Below are 25,487 nucleotides of genomic sequence, written 5' to 3'. Positions count from 1 at the left end.
AGGAGGAGGAAAGTCTCGGCTGCGGGTTCCTTGGTTCCTCAGCCAGCCCGGATTTCCAAAAGGAAGAAAGAAAAATGGGTAACGAAAAGCCCCAAGGAGAGCACTCAGGGCTTTCCAAGAGAGCAAGAAGGGACACAGAGATGGGGAGCAAGAGATACACACACGCGCGCACATACACACAAAGACACAGAGAAGGGGGAGAAAGCAAGAGAGGGAAAGAAAGAATGAGAGAGAGAGATGAGGGAGAGGGGGATGAGGAAGATAGAGAGAAAAAAGAGACGAGAGGAAGGGAGACAGAAAAAGAAAGATGAGAGAGTGAAAGAGAGACAGAGAGAAAAAGAGAAATGAGAGAGGGAGGAGAGAAAGAGAGAGAGAGAGGGTGATAGAGAGTGAGATAGAGAGAAAAAGAAACATATGAGAGAAAGGGAAAGATGAGAGGGAGAGGGACATAGAGAAAGAGAGATGAGAGAGAGGGAGCGAGCGAGAAAGAAGAGGGAGGGAAAGAGGAAGATACCTATTTCCCATAGAAAACATGGGGAGTCAGAAAACCTGGGTAGGCATGGCTGGGGGGCAGTCATGTGACTGGGTGGAGTGAGTGATGTCGAGTTGGCCACGCCCACCCAGGTTTTGTTGCTCCCTGTGTTTTGTTTTCTGTGGGAAACAGGCCCAAGTGGCTCTTTGAGTGTTTAAGGTTATAAACCCCTGTCCTAGGCAATGAAGATCCCCCTCTCCATAATTGATCCTGGGATCACACAGCTCCAGAATGCTCTTTCCATATCCCATGTGTGAACTTCCACAAAATTATTTCTGGATGCAAAATTCTAGGATGGAGTTTTATAGCCAATGCTTATGAATTTATGCTAACTTTTTATTTTGCTAAAATACCGCAACCATGTTTATTTCTACTTCTTATTATTTAATTACTTCTGGAATAATTAAATTATCTGCATTGTTATGTTTTGGCACAGAAATTCAGTGTGCAACTGATTTTGTTTGCAACTTAATAAGAATCTACAGCCCCAGAGAAATAATACGATTACTGACTGTGCCTATATAAGAGCCAAACACATATAATTGTTACACAGGACGCTAATATATTTGTTTATAGCAAATGTGTTCCTGTGTTTCTTTATAATAGTGCACTTATTCAAAGTAAGTTAAAAAGTCTCCTATGGAGATGGATGTAAGATTGTGTAAGACGTGTGGAAGTAGCTAGGAATTGTGCATGGATAATTGGCAATTGGGCCATAATAAGGATGAATGATTTTAGCTCTGTCATTTTGTAAATCTAAATCCCACATCCTTTACTTAAGGTTAATTAAATTTCCTTGAAGTTGACCAAAGGATACCGAATCTGGCTTTCAGGATCTTAGACTGAGCAGTTTCTAAAGTAGAGACATTCTTATAATTACAAAGTTGTGCACTATATAACAACGGACTCAGAATATTTGCTTTATACAATTTCATTGTTACATGGATATTATTACTGCCAGGAAGACTGGCATACTTTAAGATTATGTTAACAACTTTTTGAGCTCTAATAGAAAGCTCATTCACTTCGTTATTCCAATGGGTGAAGGTAACCAATTTACTTTAAATCTTGATTCATTTGTTTTTTAAATTGATTTCCTATGTAACAGAGGAATTAAAGTCCATTCTAGAGAAAACCAGAACCTTTATTTTTGAGTAATTGATTTCAAGAAATTCCCTGGAAGAATAAAACACTAAAGCATCTAGGCCCACTTGGGTTACAGATAAATAAGGTGCCCACTTATCAAGATGATTTCAATCTTCTTTAGAAGAAGATGGATATAGGACAGTTGACAAGCATTATGGGGTAAAATCAGGGGTGAAATGTAAAATTTGTTACTACCGGATCTGTGGGCATGGCTTGGTTGGGGTAGGGGGGTAATGTGACTGGGTGGGCATGGCCAACTTTTTTTTTTAACTTTTCAAAGCATTTTTTCTAATGCTTTGAAAAGCCTCTGCCGATCAGGCAACTCAACTGGGGTCATCAGAGAGGCTTTTTAAAAAATACCTCTCTGCCGATCAGGCAACTCAACTGGGGTCATCAGAGAGGCTTTTTAAAAAATACCTCTCTGCCGATCAGGCAACTCAGCTGGAATAATCAGAGACTTTTCAAAGCATTTTTTTTACCACTCTTCAGCCAAGAGGTTGCAGAAAAAAATGCTTTGAAAAACCTCTGACAATCCCAGCTGAGCTGCGCGATCATCAGAGGCTTTTTTTTTAACTTTTAAAAGCATTTTTTCGTCGGAAGAGGTTGTAGAAAAAATGCTTTTAAAAGTTAAAAAAAGCCTCTGATGATTGTGCGGCTCAGCTGGGCATGGGGGGGAGGCGCGCAGGGATTTTTGCTACCGGTTCTCCGAACCACCGTCCGCCATCGCTACCAGGTAGGGCGATCCAATCCGAACCGGGAGCATTTCACCCCTGGGTAAAATCCTAATTTAGAAAAAACTGTAATTGTGTTGTTTATATAGAAGTTGACTAAAGAACAAGGATATAGCCCTAACTCTTACGAAGATGGGAGTGGTTAAAACATCATTACAGATGCCTCTAAACTGTGATATAGATTTGAATCTAACAGAAGGAAGCAACGAAAATGGATTTTTTTACTCTGACTTTGATCAAGAAAGTAAATATATTTTGATTGTTAGGATTAGTGAAGTGAAGCAGCATCTTATCAGCTCATTTCAATAGTATTATGACTAGATACAGTATAATCACTGATATTATGAAACAAAGAATTCAGAAGATAAAATGAATAACGTGTCACAGATTACAAACAGCAGAATCTGATCTTCATAAACAGAATTTGAAATGTAAAACATTTCAGAAGAGAGCAATTCTTGGGCATATATAACAGCTGCTTAGAAATTTGCCTGGTATTGCAGACATGGAGGAAGCTGAGGTGGAGTACGTGATGAAACAGAGGAAGTTGAGAAAGTAAGTTGAGCAATGCAGCAGTTTCTGTTTGATGGTGGACTTTGTGTGGTGGAAAGATGATTTATGTGTGTGTATTTGTGTGTGTGTGCACATGTGCCTGACTTTGTAAAGCAACTTCGAAGTCGGCTTCACTTGAACTTTCATGTTAGCAGGGCAACTCTTTTTTCTAAATAATTTTATTGCATAAATTGCATAATAAACAACATAAATTAATGAACAAAGAAATGATAAAGAGTAAAAAAAAGAACAGGGACAGAAGTGTAAAAAAGAAAAAAACACAAATTATACAAAGAATGACTTCCGTCTTCTTCTTCCGAGGCTAGAGATTGGCTCTAGATTGACTATCCAAAGATGCAGAGGTACCGAAGCTCTTTGTTCCTGGATAGCACAAATGGGGCTTTTGTTGAACAAGCTGAATAGACTTGGGTGGACTTGGAAGCTGGGTCAGGCTTGAGGAACACTATTGAGTTTAAGCAGGGAGACTTGAGCTTCAACAAAAGTTCTCCTAAGAAGGAGCTCCAAAGCTGGAAGGGACATCGATTTCTAGTGACTGACTGCCCTGGTTGCTTGAACCTTCCTTGTGACAGAGTTCCCGGTAGAGTAAGTCATCACAGATTGGACCCTGATTGCTGCCTTCCTTTGGGCTCTGTATTGGTTTGGTTGTTCTCCACTGAGCTGGGTGTAGCTCATTCTGGCTTCAAAATTAAGCTGTCCAGTGATACCTTTATCTCTCCCAGTTCCCTAACCCAGACAGAACAGAACAAACCATTGTTAATCAAACATTCAATACATTGTCATTTTGTCCTCTGTCCCAATGAGGGGAGATCAAAAAGTCAACATGGCAACCATAACTTCACAATCAAAGTTCCACCTTTTTAAAGTATCCAATGATATTCATGGCAGATTTATTTATCCATGTGTTCAAAGTTGAACACACAGTAGTTATCCATCTCCGACTGACTCTTCAAAAATTAAAAAGCTGTGGGGTTTCAGTTGCATGTTTCCCTTCCCCCCTCATCCTCAAGTACCAATTACACAGAAATTGCAATTGAAGTCAGGAAAAAAACTAACCATTACCTGGAATGAAAAAAAATTAAACTGGAGGTATGAAAAAAATAGGTTCCAACGGCAATTGGGATCAGAATTTCCATTACTAAGCGATGCAGTTGTAAAGCATGATGTTACAAAAGGACCATTCTCTCTCCCAACCTTCTCCTCTACAATGGAAAAACTAGGGAAGGTCTCTTCTGAGCCTCTTGCCATATCCACTCTCTAGCTGCAGGCTATGCTGTCCCTTGGTAACATCTCTTCACCTACTGTCCCAAGATCTTTCTCACATTTTTTTTATTTATTTAACTTATTTGTCGAGTATGTATTAGATAATATATATAAGTATAAGCATGAATTCAATACATAAAATGAATACAACTAAAGGGAACATTAGGACAGGGACTGTAGGCACGCTGGTGCTCTTATGCATGTCCCTTACAGACCTCTTAGGAATGGGGTGAGGTCAACAGTACCAGTTTAAGGTTAAGATTTTGGGGGGTTTGGGATGAAACCACAGAGTCAGGTAGTGCATTCCAGGCATTGACCACTCTGTTGCTGAAGTCATATTTTCTGCAATTGAGTTTGGAGCAGTTCATTTTAAGTTTGTATCTATTGTGTGCTCCTGTATTGTTGTGGTTGAAGCTGAAGTAGTCATTGACAGGTAGGACATTGTAGCAGATGATTTTATGAGCTATGCTTAGGTTATACCGAAGGCAGTGTAGTTCTAAATTCTCTAAGCCCAAAATTTCAAGTCTGGTGGCATAAGGTATTTTGTTGTGAGAGGAGGAGTGGAGCACTCTTCTTGTGAAATATTTCTGGACACGTTCAATTGTATTAATGTCCAATATGCAGTACGGGTTCCAGACAGATGAGCTGTATTCGAGAATTGGTCTAGCAAATGTTTTGTATGCGCTAGTTAGTAGTGTAATATTACCAGAGAAGAAGCTATGCAAGATTAGGTTTACAACCCTTAATGCCTTTTTGGCAATGTTGTTACAGTGGGCTTTGGCACTTAGATCATTTGATATGAGTACTCCAAGGTCCTTGACAGAGTGAGGGCCATCTACAAGATCGTGTCCACTCAGCTTGTACTTTGTGTTCTCATTCCTTTTGCCAATGTGTAAAACAGAGCATTTGTTGGTTGAGATTTGGAATTGCCAATTTTTTTACCATTCTGACACAAAATCAAGGTCTTTTTGAAGGGTAGCAGCATTGTTAGTGGTGTTAAATAGTTTTACATCATCGGCGAAGAGAACACAATTACTTATAATATGATCACAAAGGTCATTTATGAAGAGTGTTGGTCCTAGAATGCTGACTTGGGGGACACCGCTATTAACAGGTGCAGGATTTGATAGAGCACTCCCTATTTTGACCACTTGTTGTCTGTTTGACAGGAACACGGTTATACAATTATGGAGGGGTCCGGAGATGCCATAGGATTGTAGTTTTAGAAGTAGTTTGTCATGTACCACTGAATCAAAGGCTTTACAGAAGTCTATGTAAATTGCATCTATTGCTTTGCCCTGATCAAGATTTATAGTCCATTTGTTTTTGCAGTGTAGAAGTTGTAGATTACAGAATAATTTTTTTCTGAAACCAAATTGTTTATTAGAGAGTAAGTTGTTTGTTTCTAGGTGGAGGGTAATGGATTGGTTGATGATTGATTCCATGACTTTGCAGGTAACACAGCATAAAGAGATTGATCTGTGATTTTCGACTAGGCTGGGGTCTCCCTTTTTGAAGATAGGGATGACCATGGCTAGTGACCATAGGTTGGGTAGGGAGCTGGTCCTGAAAGATTTTTCAACGATTATGCTTAGAGGTTCTGCTATAGCAGTGGAAAGCTTTTTTAAGAAGTATGCACATAGTTCATCAGGTCCAATAGATAGAGATGGTTTAAGTCTACGTAGTGGCTTTTCAATGTTATCTTCTGTGAAATCTATTTGTGTTAGATCGTTGTAGTTATTGGTGGTACGATTAGGGAATGTTGGGCATGAGCAATTGCTGTTTACAAAGAGTGAACCGAAGAATATGTTAAAGAGGTTTCCTTTAACTGCTTCATCATTGCATTTGTTACTGTTAGGTCCTTTTAGGGGTGGAATGGATCTCAAGTCTTTAAGCTTGTTATTTACAAAATTATAAAAGGTGAGTTTGGATTTCGTGCGCAGAAGGTTTTCTTCTTGTTTGATGTGGTAATTGGTGCGTTCAGTCTTTATTTGATGGCATATATTTTTGTAGTGGCTTTTAAAGTTAGCTATATAGCCAGTTTTGTTTTTTCGCCAGAGGGATTTTTTTGGGATTGGAGCTTTCTTACTGATATGGGTAATTTGTCTTTCCTGTTTTTTTTTTAATTTGACCTGCTTTTATGGCAAGACTGGCGAGGCTAGCACAAATTGCCTTTTTGAGAACAGCCTAATAGATATTGATATTGTCTAGGTGTAAAATACCTGGGCTGGCTTGAGCTAAATTTTAAATTGGTTTTAAATTGGGTTGTTTTAATTTACGGCCAGAATATCTAATTATTTTAATACTGTTTTTTAAATTTTGTATGCTTTGTTTTTACTTAGGCTGTGCACCGCCCTGAGTCCTATTTGGAGAAGGGCGGTATAGAAATTTAAACAAATAAATAAATAAATAAATAAATAATCCATAAGTACATATGAAAATAGCAGAAGAGATTAATGAACAGCTCTTAAATTACATACAATCAACTTGCAAGATAATTGGGGTATTGTCAGTCTTTGTCAGGGTGTATCTATCCAAGAAGGAAAATTGTAAAAGCTGACGTATTTGTTTACCTGAAGTGCAGCTCACTCATGTTTCTTCTCTCCCTCTGATAACCAAGGTTAAAGATCCACATTGTACCACAGAAAATTCTCAAGGAAAGACAAAGGGTGGGGAAAGTAATGCAATGCAGAGATTTCTATTTTTTTCTAGAGTTCCATCCCTCATCTGAAAATATTGCCAAGATTTGTGAAAGCAGGTGTTGCAAGAGAAGAAAGAGAAGGAAATTCTATTATTTCCCCATTACTCTGTTTACAGAATAGCCATTGCTATAAATACAAGAACGCCAATTCCCCAGCCCAGTTCAAAGACATATTTAAAGGACAGCAAACTAGGTTTCCTGAGGCAAGATGACAACTTGGATTGGTTTTTGCTTCCTATTCCTGATTGCTCTGTCTGCAGAGAGGGGACTATCCACACAGGAGGAGACAGAAACCAGCTGCTGTGCACGTGAGTCTCAATTGGTCCTTTCTGGGGTGAGAAAGTTAATTAAGATAGATTGCTCTAGAGAGCTTCTCCCATAACCGCAGGACACCAGTGGGAACTCCATCTCCCCTCTTGTTTCACGTTCCAGCTGCTGGGACTTCCCCTCCCTTTAAGGAAGGTGCTGTTTGGCACTTTTGCCACACCTGCAGGCTATGGTTAATTTTCTTTTTATTTTTTCCTCATTGTGAAACCCAAACACAACAATGTGGGGAAGGCATTGTCTAGTAGCCATTTTCTGATTGGTTATTGGCCAGAGGGAGGAATGGATGTTCAAGGAGCAACGTTGGCAGACCACAGAAGGAGCTTTAGTGAAATTACAGCCATTCTAGAAGGGTTTAAAGGATGGGGAAAGAAATAGACCAGTGGAGTTTGTCTTTGGCCAAAAAGTGTGTAAGGTAATCAACTAGAATATTTGAAAGGAAAATGTGTACATCATAATAACAGGGTTTGTTTCCTAAGAGTATTCTGTACATGTCATTGTTCTTTTGCCTTCTCACCCTTCCTCTTGCAGTTCAAAAAATGCAGGCTTTAAAAGCTTGCAAAGGCTCAGTAAAAAATAAGAGTGAACTTGTCTAAAATTCCCCAAAATAGAAACCCAATGTTATCTGCTGCATCATGCTGGTTTTCTAGCATCTAAACCAGTGGTGAAATTCAATTTTTTTTACTACCAGTTCTGTGGGCGTGGCTTAGTGGGCATGGTGTGGCTTGGTGGGCATGTCTTAGTGGGTATGCAAAATCTCCATTTCCATCCCACTTCAGGGGAAGGATACTGCAAAATCTCCATTCCCACCCCACTCTGGGACCAGACAGAGGGGGTATTTGCTGGTTCTACAAACTACTCAAAATTTCCGCTACTGGTTTTCAAGAACCTGTCAGAACCTACTGGATTTTGCCCCTGATCCAAACTAGGGCCACTGTATGATTTGTCAGACTGTGAGAAAAACCTTCTTGCTTTTGTTTAGTTTCTCATTCGGTTTATGCTCTTTCTTCTATTCCAGAGCTGAAGAGCTTAGCACAATGTGGGAGTGACAAGATTGTTCTCCAGGGCCAGGCAGGGATACCTGGAATTCCAGGTGTGCCAGGAACAAATGGTCTTTCTGGAGCCAAGGGTGAGCCAGGACCTCAGGGGCCCCCAGGTAAGTTGATACCTACTTCTGTTGTCAATTGATGTCAAAAAGATCTAGCAGCTTATTTGCTCTGTTACTAGGAAACTCAAAGCCTGGACAGTCTAGAAGAAAGGATGTTGGAGAAAGCATCACCAAGGTTACTTGGCAGAGGGATGAAAAACATGCCCTGCCCCTCAAATTCCAGCTAGGAAGGGAGGGTGCTGTACTAGGAAGGTTGCATTTCAGGTCAGGAAGAGGATTTTAAAAATGCTGATGGTTGTACAATAGTAGCAGTTGGGAATGCCTCTGTAGTTGGAACTTCTAGTTCTTTTTTAGGGAGGATGGATTGTATCATTTTGTTAAAAGAACTATTCTTATGCCCATCAGCTTCCTTCCTTTCCAGGGATCAGTCAGTTCTTTCCTAGCAAGGTGTTACGGTCTTTACAGTGCTTGAGAAAGATGAGGAAAACCTGAAAAACAATGCAAGTTCAGAATAGTTATACATCCTTCCATTATGTGGAAAGTGTGTAGGTAGCTCTCCTGTTTATGAAAGGGTTGTTGCCCCCTTTTTGCAAACTGAGAGATAAAAGCCTCTGTGATTGTCTTGCTTTTTACAAAGACAAGATTTGGAAAACTCTTGGTATATTCTAGGTGTTCTTTTAAGGAGCTTTGTTCTGTTCTCCTTAGGTGAAAAGGGCTCTGCTGGGATACCTGGAAAAGCTGGACCAAAGGGAGACAAAGGAGACAAAGGTAATGTATCTCCAATGAGGGAAATATATGGAAATCCTAAAGCCTCTTGGCCTCCAAACAAATATTCTTACTGAAGCTTCTACTTTGGTGATCACTCTGCAAGACAAGTTCTTTGCAGGTGGATTTTCTACCTGTCTATTCCTCTAGGCAAGAAAATAGATAAGGAACTTGCATAAAGAGAGGTGTTGATAAACAGATAGTTCTCAATGCATGACCACAATTGAGCCCAAAATTTCCATTGCTAAGACGGGGGAAAACTCACTTAACAACCGTCTTTTATGACCTTTTGTGCCACAGTTGATAAGTGAATTGCTGCAGATGTTAGTAAATCTGGCTTCCCCAGTGGATTTGATTGTCAGAATGTTGCCAAGGTGATGACAAGGCTCTGGGACACTGCAGCCATTATGAGCCAGTTGCCAAGCTTCCAATTATTATTTTTTTTGAAATTTTTTTTATTTATTTTTAAACATAGATAAAATGTTTCTACCTCGGCCACCCAGTCAGGGAGATGACGGGGGGCAACAAATTGTTCGGCTGCTCCCCCTTTTCACTCAGCCCGAGCTTCCTGTTGCGGATCACCTTGCTTCACATGCCCGGGATTGTCACCCTTGTCTTCTTCTTCCTCCTCCTCTCCAGGTGGAAAAATGCCAGGAGCGCAAAAAGAAGCGCTTGCTTGCTCCTGGCCTTTTTCCATTTGTAAGGAAGCTTTCGTACCTTGTGAAGACAAGCCTGGCTTTCTGTGCTAAAAATCTCATCAGTACCGCTGTACACACACCCACACAAACACACAGAGGCTTTAAAAGACCTTTGAATGAAGGCGGGGGTGGATTGGAGGGGTCATTTCCCTCCCCCTCCCTGCCTCGACACCGACATTCAGTGCAGCACACACAGAGGCTTTAAAAGACCTTTTGAATGACTTGAGGCTCCTTCAGGTTGGCCTCCAAAGAAAAGAGGAATGAAGGTGGGGGTGGATTGAAGGGGTAAATTTCCCAACTCTGGTTCAGCCGGCTGGGGATGGGACAGCAGGCACAGGCTGCTGTGCACAGCAGTACTGGTGAAGTTTTTAGCGAGCAGCACAGGAAGCCAGACTTGCCTTCATGAAAGCTTCCTTACAAATGGAAAAACGTCAGGAGCAAGCAAGCGCTTCTTTTTGCGCTCCTGGCATTTTTCCACTTGGAGAGGAGGAGGAGGAAGAAGAAGACGAGGATGACAATCCCAGGTGTGTGAAGCAAGGCATGAAAATCCACAGCAGGAAGCTCAGGGTGAGTGAAAAAGAGCAGCAGCCGAGCACTTTGTTTCTCTGGAACCGGTAGAAAAAAATGCTTAAAAAGTAAAAAAAAAAAAAAAAAAAAAAAAAAGTTCCCATGGTCACACATTGCTCAGCTGATCGTCGGAACTTTTTTTTTAACTTTTTAAGCATTTTTTACTACCGGCTCTCTGGGAGTAAAAGCAGGAAGTAAAGATGACTGGGCGGGTAGGCGGAGCCTTGGGTTGCCATTGCTACTGGTTCTCTGAACCACCAGCCATCATCGCTACCTACTCGCCCGAGCTGGTCCGAACCGGGAGCATTTCACCCCTGGGTGACAGTATCTAGGATTCCCAGCTGTTTGTGCTGCTGGCTGAGAATGTCAAGAGTTCTGTCCAGCATACCTGGAGGGGGCCAGGTTGGAGAACCTTTGTACAGAGCACTGAATACAGAATAACAGAGTTGGCAGGGACCTTCAAGCAGAAGGCCCTATGGCCTATGCCATTTCAGACAAATGGCTGTCCAGTCTCTTCTTAAAAACCTCCAGTAATGGTACACCCACAACTTCTGGAAGCAAGCTGTTCCACTGATTAATTGTTCTTACTGACAGGAAATATCTCCTTAGTTCTAGGTGGGATCTCTCTTTGATAAGTTTCCATCTGTTACTTCTTATCTTGCTCTCAGGTGCTTTGGAGGAAATTATTGTAATCTCCCTTCTACTTGTCTGAAGCAGAGTTCAGGAGATCTTGGGTTGCCCCTTCCTCAGCAGGAACCCTAACCCCTCAAGCTCTGCAAAGAAGAGAGGGCAATCCTTATTCTAGAAAAAAATAAGCAATTCTATGCTACTTCAGTTTTTCTTCATTCCTTTCTTTTGATCCAAATGTGAGTGCAGGCAAAGGTGGCCTTTCATACTGCATTTTAGGTCCAGACAACATGAGTAGTAGTGCTTCCAAACAACTTTTTAATTATGCAGTCACCCTGCCACAATGTTTTACTTTTAAAGCAGTAGCCTAGTAAGAACTTGCTAAGCCAGGATGAGAGACCCAAGTGGAAATGGTATAATATTAAGAAAGCAGATTGTCTCTCTCAACCAGGTCTTCCAGAGGAGGCAGGATGGCTCTGTCAATTTCTACCGTAACTGGGAATCATACAAGAAAGGATTTGGGAGGCAAGGATCAGAATTCTGGTTGGGCAATGATAAGATCCATCTTCTCACCAGTTCTGGTAAGTCCAAAATCTCCTCTTCTACCTGAGGCTCAGTTTGATGAATTAAATACGTTTACATTGATAACACTCATCACTATCAGAATTAATTTATAAGGAAAGATGAATATCAGTCCTTTCAGATTCTGTTTCTAATATTAGAGATTCAGATTCTGTCTCTAATATTTGCCTGATACGCCAGTTGCGCCCCTTTCTGGATTGGGACTACTTATGCACGGTCACTCATGCCCTCGTTACTTCCCACCTGGACTACTGTAATGCTCTCTACATGCAGCTCCCCTTGAGGAGCACCAGAGGCTCCAACTGGTCCAGAATGCAGCTGCATGGGTGATTATGGGGGCGACATGGCGCTCCCATGTAACACCTCTCCTGCGCGAGCTGCACTAGCTTCCGGTGGTCTTCCGGGTGCGCTTCAAGGTATTGGTTCTCATCTTTAAAGCGCTCCATGGCATAGGGCCTGGGTATTTACGAGACCACCTTCTGCCACCGATAATCTCCCACCGGCCAATATGCTCCCACAGAGAGGGTCTCCTCAGGGTGCCGTCGGTCAAGCAATGTCGACTGGTGACCCTCACGGGGAGAGCCTTCTCTGTGGGGGCACCTGCCCTCTGGAACAAACTACCCCCAGGGATACGACTGATCCCAGACCTCCGTACTTTCCGCTGGGCGCTGAAGACTTTCTTATTTCAGCAAGCCGGGCTGGCTTAAAATTTTTAATTGGTTAATTTTATGGGTAAGGGGTTTTAAATTGGGGAAGCCAAATTTGATTTAATTATTTTTAAATTATTTTAATTTTCATATTGTATGTATTTTAATCCTGGCTGTTCACTGCCCTGAGTCCTTTGGGAGAAGGGCGGTATAAAAATTTAATAAATAAATAAATAAATTACTAGAGACTGTCTTTTCATCACGGGACACATTTATGCATAAAAGAAAGACTCTGATCTGTTCTTGTAGGTTCATAATACTTACCTTCCATTTCCTTCCATAAAGATTAATGGTACATTCCAAATTCATAAATGAAATCTGAGGAAAATAAACTTTTTTTTCAAAGCTTTATGTAGCATGGTTCCCCCAAGACGGTTGATAACTAACTGCCTTACTCGCCATATATAGGTGAACTGTTATTAAAAATATTGACTTTGTTTAAGAAAAAGAAAAAGTGGCAATGCATGGATGACTTTCTGGCTAATTGTGCAAAATGACCCGACAAAATTTGTGACTTTCTGAGAGTGGTTTAATTTTCCTGGGCCAACTCTTATGCTCCTGTAATTCTGTTCCTCCATTTTGTTAGTTCTCACTGGTTTTCCACTATGAGCCATGTCCATCGAAAAGCAATGATATCTAACCTTTTATGAGCCATGGTGGATCTGTGGTTATGTCCTTGTGGAATTAAAGTCTACTACAATGATCAATATGATTATGATTACCTTCATGACATGATTACCTTCAAGTCAGCGGTGAAATTCAAATTTTTTTACTATCAGTTCTGTGGGCGTGGCTTGGTGGGCATGGCAGGGGAAGGATACTGCAAAATCCCCATTCTGTCCCCACTCTTGGGGGAAGGATATTGCAAAATCTCCATTCCCACCCCACTCTGGGGCCAGCCAGAGGTGGTATTTGCCAGTTCTCCAAACTACTCAAAATTTCCGCTACTGGTTCTCCAGAACCTGTCAGAACCTGCTGGATTTCACCCCTGCTTCAAGGATTTCTTTATCTCCAGTATCCATTCTCTAATAACATCTATCCTTTGGTGTTTAGGAACACAGCAATTGCGAATTGATGTGGAAGATTTCAATGGTTCCACAACCTTTGCAACATATTCCAGTTTCAGAATTGCAAATGAAAGTGAAAACTATAAGCTAATGTTGGGCTCCTATTTGGATGGCAACATGGGTAAGTAATACAGAGGCTGTTTCTTCATTGGAGAACCTTGATGTAGAATAGATCATAAAACACAATTAAGACAGTTAAAAATCTGCCATATACAGCAGGTGTTTTTCTGAAGGCTTTTAGCCAAGTCCACAAGCCTCATGGCACCATATGAGTATAAAAAACATTCCTTATGGTTTTGCCTTCCACTTCTATTCATAAAAAATATATTATTTTTGATAGTGAATTTTAGAATTATCAGTATTGCTAATGGTGAAAAAATGCATTATTTCGGTACTGTTGCGTGTAATATTACATTTGATGCATTTCTGTCATCCTTTAAACAAATTAAGTGTCCTTCTCTTGAAACAATTATGTCTGTGTTCATATGAAGCGATCAGAATATGTACACATAGTCCTCATTTAGCAGTCATAATTGGGACCAGCAATTCAGTTGTTAAGCCAAACAGTCGCTAAGTAAAACAATAACTGTGCTTATGATCTTACTTCAGCTTTCCTTTGCTTTAGAAGACCTGCAAAATCATAAATGTGGGCATTGGTCACAAAGTTACTTTTTCATCTCTATTTTAACTGTGAATGATCGCTGTCTGCTAAATGAAGACTAATTGTATTGCCTGTGTATTGCTGCCCTGACCTTTTATGAGCTGTGGTGGCGCAGTGGTTAGAATGCAGCACTGCAGGCTTATTCTCCTGACTGCTGGCTGCCAGCATTTTGGCAATTCGATTCAAGATTGACTCAGCCTTACATTCTTCCAAAGTCAGTAAAATGAGGACCCAGATTGTTGGGGGCAATATTTTGACTCTGTAAACCACTTAGAGAGGGCTGTGAAGCACTGTGAAGTGGTATATAAGTCTAAGTCTAAGTGCTACTGCTATTGCTATTGCTATTGCTATTGCTATTGCTATTGCTATTGCTATTGCTATTGCTATTGCTATTGCTTTGACAAGAGGTGCTCCAAATGAACAATTCCTTCCTTACTGTTTAGGTTGGCATAAAGAACTAACCAACTTTATTCTATTGAACCCATTTTGACTCCTGGCAACCATGTGGACAAGTCCATGAAATTTTCTTGGCAAGATTTCAGAAGTGGCTTGCCTATGCCTGCATCCTGGGGTGTGGTGGGAGGCGGATGGAGTGGGGAGAGAGAGAGAGAGACTGGCCCAAGGTCATCCAGCTGGTTTTATGCCTAAAGTGTGACTACAGTGTTCCCCCGAAAATAAGACCCTTATATTTTTTATATTTTTTTCTTATATTTTTTTGTCTTATATTTTTTTGAACCCCGAAATAAGCGCTTGGCCTTATTTTCGGGGAGGTCTTATTATTTTGGGGTACATGGAGCAAGATGGGGTTCCTCTTGCCATCTTACGTGATTTCCAGCTCTGTCTCCCTAACCCTAACCAGATTGGCTGCGCATGCGCTTAAATATTTTCGGGGAGGGCTTATTTTCAAGAAAACATGGTAGGATTCAGTTTCTTGGTTTCTAGCCTGGTGCCTTAAGCTGGCTCTCTGGCCTGAAGCAGAAATAATTTATTTTCTGTTAAAACGTCAATCTATTCATTTATCTATGAAAAGAGATAAATTTGCTTTATTGCACTTTGCCACCAGGAAGAAAAAGGTTTGAATTTGGCCTTAGGATTGCTTTTCTATTATTTTGTGATATTTTATTTCATAATGTATTTTTTTAAATGATTCCCTGCTAACTGTGTCATGTGTGGTATATTTTTGATTCGTTCTCATTTTTTTAATCTTTAATCATGAATGAAAAAATAAACTCCAGAACTGCATCTAGAATTTTAAACATATATAATTTGTATATATATAATATAATAATTTACATATTTCTCATATAATAGTATGTGGTGATCTTATTACATTGTTCTACGTCAATTGGTTTTTAGTTAGGATATTAGGAAGTCTAGATGTGTTTGTAAACCATGGTTTATAGTTTGGCATGTGACATGATTTGCAAACAATGCCTATTTGCAAACAATGGTATAAGGAATTCCAACCTGGTAATGTGATAAACTGAGTTAGGAATTTCTGCATATAAATTATGCATTCTATCATTTTTTATTTCCTGCTGAATTCTTCCTAGCAGAGAATATAAATTTTTCACAGTTGTAGCACTGTGACTGAAAGCAACAATACAGTAAATCATTGACTTTCTCCTCTGATTATCTTCACTCAGGGGATTCTTTCTCAGGACATAAAGGCATGGCATTCTCTACAAAAGACAAAGACAATGATGTCAAAGAACCCTCAAGTTGTGCTGTGAGTTACAAGGGAGGTTGGTGGTATGCTGCCTGCCACTCTTCCAACCTGAATGGCCTGTATCACAAAGGAGAACATAGCTCTTTTGCTGATGGCATCAACTGGTCTGCTGGAAAGGGGTACCATTATTCTTACAAATATGTGGACATGAAAATTAGACCTCAATAGGTGAAATATCAATATATTCAGAATTGTTCAACTGACTTGCTGAATGAATGAGGGGGTGCCTTCATTTGGGAATTAAAGGTATTTGAAAGGAAAAGGCTAGTTTGAGGATGGAGGATACCCAGCTGTCTCTTGCATGAGAATTTAGCATCTTCAATTTGGGATGTTTTCCACTGTTATCTTATGAAGGCCACTAGCCTAATAAATTTTGATTGAATGTCTAGAATCCTCACACTATAAACAGTTATTCTGATTACTGTATCATCCCTAAATGTATCGGGTATTCCAGAAAAACCTTAAAACATTGATATAACCCTTTCAATTATATGAAATATTTCGTACTCTTACAAAGTCTTCCCATTCCTGAGGTTGTAGCATGAGGCTGCCTCATAGCACCATAAGAGAGCCAAAGAATTCATGGACATTATTGACCCACTAGAGCTGATGAACTGGCTGTGTGAGGTTTTGCAACCTGAGGATGTCACTTTGAACTAATTGGAAAGAAGGGGAAATGTTGCATGGAAGGAACTGAACCTTGACAGTGTTTCTCCAAACATAGATATCACCCGAGAGAGATGCATTTTAATGGAAACAGTTCAACCAACAATCTGTGAACAGTCTCTTCTTTCCTTTCAGAAGATTTTATTTTTCTATATTGCAAAGAGGAACACTAAAGGAAATATCCATAATTCTTTTTTTTTGTTTCAAATTTTTTATTTTGTTTTACATATACATATCAATGCGTGAACAGTTTGGCACCTGGGTATCATACATTCTAATACAAAGAGAACTAGTAAAATTTATCATAGTTATTACATTGAACCAACTTATATATTTCTAATAATAATACACATTTATATTAAATTATAGTCTAACATTATTTAATTATTCTGTTTTAATATATTGCTCTAATGCCACTCACCGTATTATTTAATCATGCATGATACTGCCATTCAATTTCTAAGCTTCCTTCTTGTTATTGCTTTTATTTTATTATATAAAAATGTATACACTAATATTCCCCGTTTGCTTTTTTCTATCTCTATACAAATATCCATAATTCTTGAATATATGTAAGATGCATGAATCTTACTCTACTAAAAAGTATCAACCTGATTCTCACAGTCTGAAACCAGTGAACAGATATTTTTCCCCCTTCACTGTTCTGTCCCCAGATATTTTTATGATAACCTCACAAGCACACCAGTGAGCCATGACAGGATCCTAGTGCAATTATTAGTACCATCACCTCAGCATTGCTTTGTACGGTGCAGGGAGGAGAGGGAGATTTTAAGAGGATGCTGAAGCCAAATTTCCAGGAGCTCTAGCTGCTGTGACCAATTCAAAGCAATCTGACATGAGTTCAGATTCCCTGCCATCGGCACTATATTTTATCAAGGCGCATTTACACATTGATATTGCAGTAATGGGGAAGAGGAACAATTCATTTGTAAACCTAGAATGTACAGCTTATTATACATCATTTGAAAATAAATTGCTACTGAGAAATTCCTAATATTTGAATTCTGCTGTTTCTTTGCTATACTACATAGTAATGTCGTGAAATCGTAATATTCATGTTTGGATCCCCTCATTCTGTATATTTTTGTGAACATTCCTCTCATGCATGTGTATAACATCAAACCTACACTGCAACACCCTTTTAATAACTTCCTGCCAGACTGCGACTTGTAACTTCTTGCTGGATTCTCCACTGACTTTGGTTATGGGAAGCTAGCAGGAAGTAGCTTGACTTTACAAATCAGTTAATGATGGCAGCTGGGACTACAAGATTGCTATTGTTTAGCAATGTGGTTATTATGGAAGTCTAGGAACTGACACGGAATTCCGGGATCAAACAGAAAAGGTTTATTGCGCAAGGTTCAGTGGCAACACAAGAAGCAAAAACTGAACCCCGAAGGGTTCTGATGTAGTTACTCTTATACATACTTTTGACATCTTATGATTGGTTACAGTTCTGACAGTCCACAGCCCCCTCCCTTGTTGCTACACCATACTCTTTAGCTAGCCTTCCTTTGTTTCTTAAGCAGAAAACTCCATGTGGGTTAGTTCTGCAATTTGACACAAGTGCTTCTGCGGTTTGAATTCTTGAACTCTCCAACTGTAGAATGGTGAGCTAACCTGTGATTTGAGTAACCTTGCGGTTTAACTTTTTGAACCCAGTATTTGTCTCTTATATTTATTAGTTAAAGGACCCTTCAGAGATCCTCTAGGCTGACCCCATATTATTTCACTTTTATATCCAATTTCATTATTCTATATTATGGTCACGCTTTATGATAATACTCAGGGACATCAATTCTGGTCTCCTCCCTTCATGTACAGAACCACCACAGCTGGCCAGGGGGTCATGAGAGGAGGAGGAGGGGAGGGGGAGGGGGAGGAGGAGGAGGAGGGGGAGGAGGAGGAGGAGGAAAGTCTCGGCTGCGGGTTCCTTGGTTCCTCAGCCAGCCCGGATTTCCAAAAGGAAGAAAGAAAAATGGGTAACGAAAAGCCCCAAGGAGAGCACTCAGGGCTTTCCAAGAGAGCAAGAAGGGACACAGAGATGGGGAGCAAGAGATACACACACGCGCGCACATACACACAAAGACACAGAGAAGGGGGAGAAAGCAAGAGAGGGAAAGAAAGAATGAGAGAGAGAGATGAGGGAGAGGGGGATGAGGAAGATAGAGAGAAAAAAGAGACGAGAGGAAGGGAGACAGAAAAAGAAAGATGAGAGAGTGAAAGAGAGACAGAGAGAAAAAGAGAAATGAGAGAGGGAGGAGAGAAAGAGAGAGAGAGAGGGTGATAGAGAGTGAGATAGAGAGAAAAAGAAACATATGAGAGAAAGGGAAAGATGAGAGGGAGAGGGACATAGAGAAAGAGAGATGAGAGAGAGGGAGCGAGCGAGAAAGAAGAGGGAGGGAAAGAGGAAGATACCTATTTCCCATAGAAAACATGGGGAGTCAGAAAACCTGGGTAGGCATGGCTGGGGGGCAGTCATGTGACTGGGTGGAGTGAGTGATGTCGAGTTGGCCACGCCCACCCAGGTTTTGTTGCTCCCTGTGTTTTGTTTTCTGTGGGAAACAGGCCCAAGTGGCTCTTTGAGTGTTTAAGGTTATAAACCCCTGTCCTAGGCAATGAAGATCCCCCTCTCCATAATTGATCCTGGGATCACACAGCTCCAGAATGCTCTTTCCATATCCCATGTGTGAACTTCCACAAAATTATTTCTGGATGCAAAATTCTAGGATGGAGTTTTATAGCCAATGCTTATGAATTTATGCTAACTTTTTATTTTGCTAAAATACCGCAACCATGTTTATTTCTACTTCTTATTATTTAATTACTTCTGGAATAATTAAATTATCTGCATTGTTATGTTTTGGCACAGAAATTCAGTGTGCAACTGATTTTGTTTGCAACTTAATAAGAATCTACAGCCCCAGAGAAATAATACGATTACTGACTGTGCCTATATAAGAGCCAAACACATATAATTGTTACACAGGACGCTAATATATTTGTTTATAGCAAATGTGTTCCTGTGTTTCTTTATAATAGTGCACTTATTCAAAGTAAGTTAAAAAGTCTCCTATGGAGATGGATGTAAGATTGTGTAAGATGTGTGGAAGTAGCTAGGAATTGTGCATGGATAATTGGCAATTGGGCCATAATAAGGATGAATGATTTTAGCTCTGTCATTTTGTAAATCTAAATCCCACATCCTTTACTTAAGGTTAATTAAATTTCCTTGAAGTTGACCAAAGGATACCGAATCTGGCTTTCAGGATCTTAGACTGAGCAGTTTCTAAAGTAGAGACATTCTTATAATTACAAAGTTGTGCACTATATAACAACGGACTCAGAATATTTGCTTTATACAATTTCATTGTTACATGGATATTATTACTGCCAGGAAGACTGGCATACTTTAAGATTATGTTAACAACTTTTTGAGCTCTAATAGAAAGCTCATTCACTTCGTTATTCCAATGGGTGAAGGTAACCAATTTACTTTAAATCTTGATTCATTTGTTTTTTAAATTGATTTCCTATGTAACAGAGGAATTAAAGTCCATTCTAGAGAAAACCAGAACCTTTATTTTTGAGTAATTGATTTCAAGAAATTCCCTGGAAGAATAAAACACTAAAGCATCTAGGCCCACTTGGGTTACAGATAAATAAGGTGCCCACTTATCAAGATGATTTCAATCTTCTTTAGAAGAAGATGGATATAGGACAGTTGACAAGCATTATGGGGTAAAATCAGGGGTGAAATGTAAAATTTGTTACTACCGGATCTGTGGGCATGGCTTGGTTGGGGTAGGGGGGTAATGTGACTGGGTGGGCATGGCCAACTTTTTTTTTTAACTTTTCAAAGCATTTTTTCTAATGCTTTGAAAAGCCTCTGCCGATCAGGCAACTCAACTGGGGTCATCAGAGAGGCTTTTTAAAAAATACCTCTCTGCCGATCAGGCAACTCAACTGGGGTCATCAGAGAGGCTTTTTAAAAAATACCTCTCTGCCGATCAGGCAACTCAGCTGGAATAATCAGAGACTTTTCAAAGCATTTTTTTTACCACTCTTCAGCCAAGAGGTTGCAGAAAAAAATGCTTTGAAAAACCTCTGACAATCCCAGCTGAGCTGCGCGATCATCAGAGGCTTTTTTTTTAACTTTTAAAAGCATTTTTTCGTCGGAAGAGGTTGTAGAAAAAATGCTTTTAAAAGTTAAAAAAAGCCTCTGATGATTGTGCGGCTCAGCTGGGCATGGGGGGGAGGCGCGCAGGGATTTTTGCTACCGGTTCTCCGAACCACCGTCCGCCATCGCTACCAGGTAGGGCGATCCAATCCGAACCGGGAGCATTTCACCCCTGGGTAAAATCCTAATTTAGAAAAAACTGTAATTGTGTTGTTTATATAGAAGTTGACTAAAGAACAAGGATATAGCCCTAACTCTTACGAAGATGGGAGTGGTTAAAACATCATTACAGATGCCTCTAAACTGTGATATAGATTTGAATCTAACAGAAGGAAGCAACGAAAATGGATTTTTTTACTCTGACTTTGATCAAGAAAGTAAATATATTTTGATTGTTAGGATTAGTGAAGTGAAGCAGCATCTTATCAGCTCATTTCAATAGTATTATGACTAGATACAGTATAATCACTGATATTATGAAACAAAGAATTCAGAAGATAAAATGAATAACGTGTCACAGATTACAAACAGCAGAATCTGATCTTCATAAACAGAATTTGAAATGTAAAACATTTCAGAAGAGAGCAATTCTTGGGCATATATAACAGCTGCTTAGAAATTTGCCTGGTATTGCAGACATGGAGGAAGCTGAGGTGGAGTACGTGATGAAACAGAGGAAGTTGAGAAAGTAAGTTGAGCAATGCAGCAGTTTCTGTTTGATGGTGGACTTTGTGTGGTGGAAAGATGATTTATGTGTGTGTATTTGTGTGTGTGTGCACATGTGCCTGACTTTGTAAAGCAACTTCGAAGTCGGCTTCACTTGAACTTTCATGTTAGCAGGGCAACTCTTTTTTCTAAATAATTTTATTGCATAAATTGCATAATAAACAACATAAATTAATGAACAAAGAAATGATAAAGAGTAAAAAAAAGAACAGGGACAGAAGTGTAAAAAAGAAAAAAACACAAATTATACAAAGAATGACTTCCGTCTTCTTCTTCCGAGGCTAGAGATTGGCTCTAGATTGACTATCCAAAGATGCAGAGGTACCGAAGCTCTTTGTTCCTGGATAGCACAAATGGGGCTTTTGTTGAACAAGCTGAATAGACTTGGGTGGACTTGGAAGCTGGGTCAGGCTTGAGGAACACTATTGAGTTTAAGCAGGGAGACTTGAGCTTCAACAAAAGTTCTCCTAAGAAGGAGCTCCAAAGCTGGAAGGGACATCGATTTCTAGTGACTGACTGCCCTGGTTGCTTGAACCTTCCTTGTGACAGAGTTCCCGGTAGAGTAAGTCATCACAGATTGGACCCTGATTGCTGCCTTCCTTTGGGCTCTGTATTGGTTTGGTTGTTCTCCACTGAGCTGGGTGTAGCTCATTCTGGCTTCAAAATTAAGCTGTCCAGTGATACCTTTATCTCTCCCAGTTCCCTAACCCAGACAGAACAGAACAAACCATTGTTAATCAAACATTCAATACATTGTCATTTTGTCCTCTGTCCCAATGAGGGGAGATCAAAAAGTCAACATGGCAACCATAACTTCACAATCAAAGTTCCACCTTTTTAAAGTATCCAATGATATTCATGGCAGATTTATTTATCCATGTGTTCAAAGTTGAACACACAGTAGTTATCCATCTCCGACTGACTCTTCAAAAATTAAAAAGCTGTGGGGTTTCAGTTGCATGTTTCCCTTCCCCCCTCATCCTCAAGTACCAATTACACAGAAATTGCAATTGAAGTCAGGAAAAAAACTAACCATTACCTGGAATGAAAAAAAATTAAACTGGAGGTATGAAAAAAATAGGTTCCAACGGCAATTGGGATCAGAATTTCCATTACTAAGCGATGCAGTTGTAAAGCATGATGTTACAAAAGGACCATTCTCTCTCCCAACCTTCTCCTCTACAATGGAAAAACTAGGGAAGGTCTCTTCTGAGCCTCTTGCCATATCCACTCTCTAGCTGCAGGCTATGCTGTCCCTTGGTAACATCTCTTCACCTACTGTCCCAAGATCTTTCTCACATTTTTTTTATTTATTTAACTTATTTGTCGAGTATGTATTAGATAATATATATAAGTATAAGCATGAATTCAATACATAAAATGAATACAACTAAAGGGAACATTAGGACAGGGACTGTAGGCACGCTGGTGCTCTTATGCATGTCCCTTACAGACCTCTTAGGAATGGGGTGAGGTCAACAGTACCAGTTTAAGGTTAAGATTTTGGGGGGTTTGGGATGAAACCACAGAGTCAGGTAGTGCATTCCAGGCATTGACCACTCTGTTGCTGAAGTCATATTTTCTGCAATTGAGTTTGGAGCAGTTCATTTTAAGTTTGTATCTATTGTGTGCTCCTGTATTGTTGTGGTTGAAGCTGAAGTAGTCATTGACAGGTAGGACATTGTAGCAGATGATTTTATGAGCTATGCTTAGGTTATACCGAAGGCAGTGTAGTTCTAAATTCTCTAAGCCCAAAATTTCAAGTCTGGTGGCATAAGGTATTTTGTTGTGAGAGGAGGAGTGGAGCACTCTTCTTGTGAAATATTTCTGGACACGTTCAATTGTATTAATGTCCAATATGCAGTACGGGTTCCAGACAGATGAGCTGTATTCGAGAATTGGTCTAGCAAATGTTTTGTATGCGCTAGTTAGTAGTGTAATATTACCAGAGAAGAAGCTATGCAAGATTAGGTTTACAACCCTTAATGCCTTTTTGGCAATGTTGTTACAGTGGGCTTTGGCACTTAGATCATTTGATATGAGTACTCCAAGGTCCTTGACAGAGTGAGGGCCATCTACAAGATCGTGTCCACTCAGCTTGTACTTTGTGTTCTCATTCCTTTTGCCAATGTGTAAAACAGAGCATTTGTTGGTTGAGATTTGGAATTGCCAATTTTTTTACCATTCTGACACAAAATCAAGGTCTTTTTGAAGGGTAGCAGCATTGTTAGTGGTGTTAAATAGTTTTACATCATCGGCGAAGAGAACACAATTACTTATAATATGATCACAAAGGTCATTTATGAAGAGTGTTGGTCCTAGAATGCTGACTTGGGGGACACCGCTATTAACAGGTGCAGGATTTGATAGAGCACTCCCTATTTTGACCACTTGTTGTCTGTTTGACAGGAACACGGTTATACAATTATGGAGGGGTCCGGAGATGCCATAGGATTGTAGTTTTAGAAGTAGTTTGTCATGTACCACTGAATCAAAGGCTTTACAGAAGTCTATGTAAATTGCATCTATTGCTTTGCCCTGATCAAGATTTATAGTCCATTTGTTTTTGCAGTGTAGAAGTTGTAGATTACAGAATAATTTTTTTCTGAAACCAAATTGTTTATTAGAGAGTAAGTTGTTTGTTTCTAGGTGGAGGGTAATGGATTGGTTGATGATTGATTCCATGACTTTGCAGGTAACACAGCATAAAGAGATTGATCTGTGATTTTCGACTAGGCTGGGGTCTCCCTTTTTGAAGATAGGGATGACCATGGCTAGTGACCATAGGTTGGGTAGGGAGCTGGTCCTGAAAGATTTTTCAACGATTATGCTTAGAGGTTCTGCTATAGCAGTGGAAAGCTTTTTTAAGAAGTATGCACATAGTTCATCAGGTCCAATAGATAGAGATGGTTTAAGTCTACGTAGTGGCTTTTCAATGTTATCTTCTGTGAAATCTATTTGTGTTAGATCGTTGTAGTTATTGGTGGTACGATTAGGGAATGTTGGGCATGAGCAATTGCTGTTTACAAAGAGTGAACCGAAGAATATGTTAAAGAGGTTTCCTTTAACTGCTTCATCATTGCATTTGTTACTGTTAGGTCCTTTTAGGGGTGGAATGGATCTCAAGTCTTTAAGCTTGTTATTTACAAAATTATAAAAGGTGAGTTTGGATTTCGTGCGCAGAAGGTTTTCTTCTTGTTTGATGTGGTAATTGGTGCGTTCAGTCTTTATTTGATGGCATATATTTTTGTAGTGGCTTTTAAAGTTAGCTATATAGCCAGTTTTGTTTTTTCGCCAGAGGGATTTTTTTGGGATTGGAGCTTTCTTACTGATATGGGTAATTTGTCTTTCCTGTTTTTTTTTTAATTTGACCTGCTTTTATGGCAAGACTGGCGAGGCTAGCACAAATTGCCTTTTTGAGAACAGCCTAATAGATATTGATATTGTCTAGGTGTAAAATACCTGGGCTGGCTTGAGCTAAATTTTAAATTGGTTTTAAATTGGGTTGTTTTAATTTACGGCCAGAATATCTAATTATTTTAATACTGTTTTTTAAATTTTGTATGCTTTGTTTTTACTTAGGCTGTGCACCGCCCTGAGTCCTATTTGGAGAAGGGCGGTATAGAAATTTAAACAAATAAATAAATAAATAAATAAATAATCCATAAGTACATATGAAAATAGCAGAAGAGATTAATGAACAGCTCTTAAATTACATACAATCAACTTGCAAGATAATTGGGGTATTGTCAGTCTTTGTCAGGGTGTATCTATCCAAGAAGGAAAATTGTAAAAGCTGACGTATTTGTTTACCTGAAGTGCAGCTCACTCATGTTTCTTCTCTCCCTCTGATAACCAAGGTTAAAGATCCACATTGTACCACAGAAAATTCTCAAGGAAAGACAAAGGGTGGGGAAAGTAATGCAATGCAGAGATTTCTATTTTTTTCTAGAGTTCCATCCCTCATCTGAAAATATTGCCAAGATTTGTGAAAGCAGGTGTTGCAAGAGAAGAAAGAGAAGGAAATTCTATTATTTCCCCATTACTCTGTTTACAGAATAGCCATTGCTATAAATACAAGAACGCCAATTCCCCAGCCCAGTTCAAAGACATATT

The 25,487-nt window shown here is 39.7% G+C and overlaps 1 protein-coding gene across 1 annotated transcript; it reads left to right on the top strand.

Annotated features, from left to right (window-relative positions):
• The first annotated feature begins 7,118 nt into the window (after positions 1 to 7,118).
• Positions 7,119 to 16,869, top strand: LOC139310700 (ryncolin-3-like). Its single transcript, XM_070934913.1, has 7 exons — positions 7,119 to 7,251; positions 8,286 to 8,423; positions 9,081 to 9,143; positions 10,323 to 10,405; positions 11,484 to 11,613; positions 13,375 to 13,509; positions 15,696 to 16,869. The coding sequence occupies exons 1-7, from the start codon at positions 7,152 to 7,154 to the stop codon at positions 15,944 to 15,946; spliced, it is 900 nt and encodes a 299-aa protein (XP_070791014.1). The 5' UTR covers positions 7,119 to 7,151; the 3' UTR covers positions 15,947 to 16,869.
• The last annotated feature ends 8,618 nt before the right edge of the window (positions 16,870 to 25,487 follow it).

This window comes from Pituophis catenifer, unplaced genomic scaffold (assembly GCF_029215685.1).
Source record: "Pituophis catenifer annectens isolate HBS135680 unplaced genomic scaffold, rPitCat1.0.hap2 SCAF_1, whole genome shotgun sequence".
Taxonomy (NCBI): domain Eukaryota; kingdom Metazoa; phylum Chordata; class Lepidosauria; order Squamata; family Colubridae; genus Pituophis; species Pituophis catenifer.
The sequence above is the reverse complement of the archived record's forward strand: the minus strand, read 5'-3'. Positions and strand labels throughout refer to the sequence as shown.

Coding starts and splice junctions, on each gene's coding strand:
- LOC139310700 (XM_070934913.1), top strand. CDS start 7,152: ATGACAACTTGGATTGGTTTTTGCTTCCTATTCCTGATTGCTCTGTCT. Junction 7,252..8,285: donor AGAAACCAGCTGCTGTGCAC/GTGAGTCTCAAT, acceptor CTTCTATTCCAG/AGCTGAAGAGCTTAGCACAA. Junction 9,144..10,322: donor GGGAGACAAAGGAGACAAAG/GTAATGTATCTC, acceptor TTCCACTTGGAG/AGGAGGAGGAGGAAGAAGAA.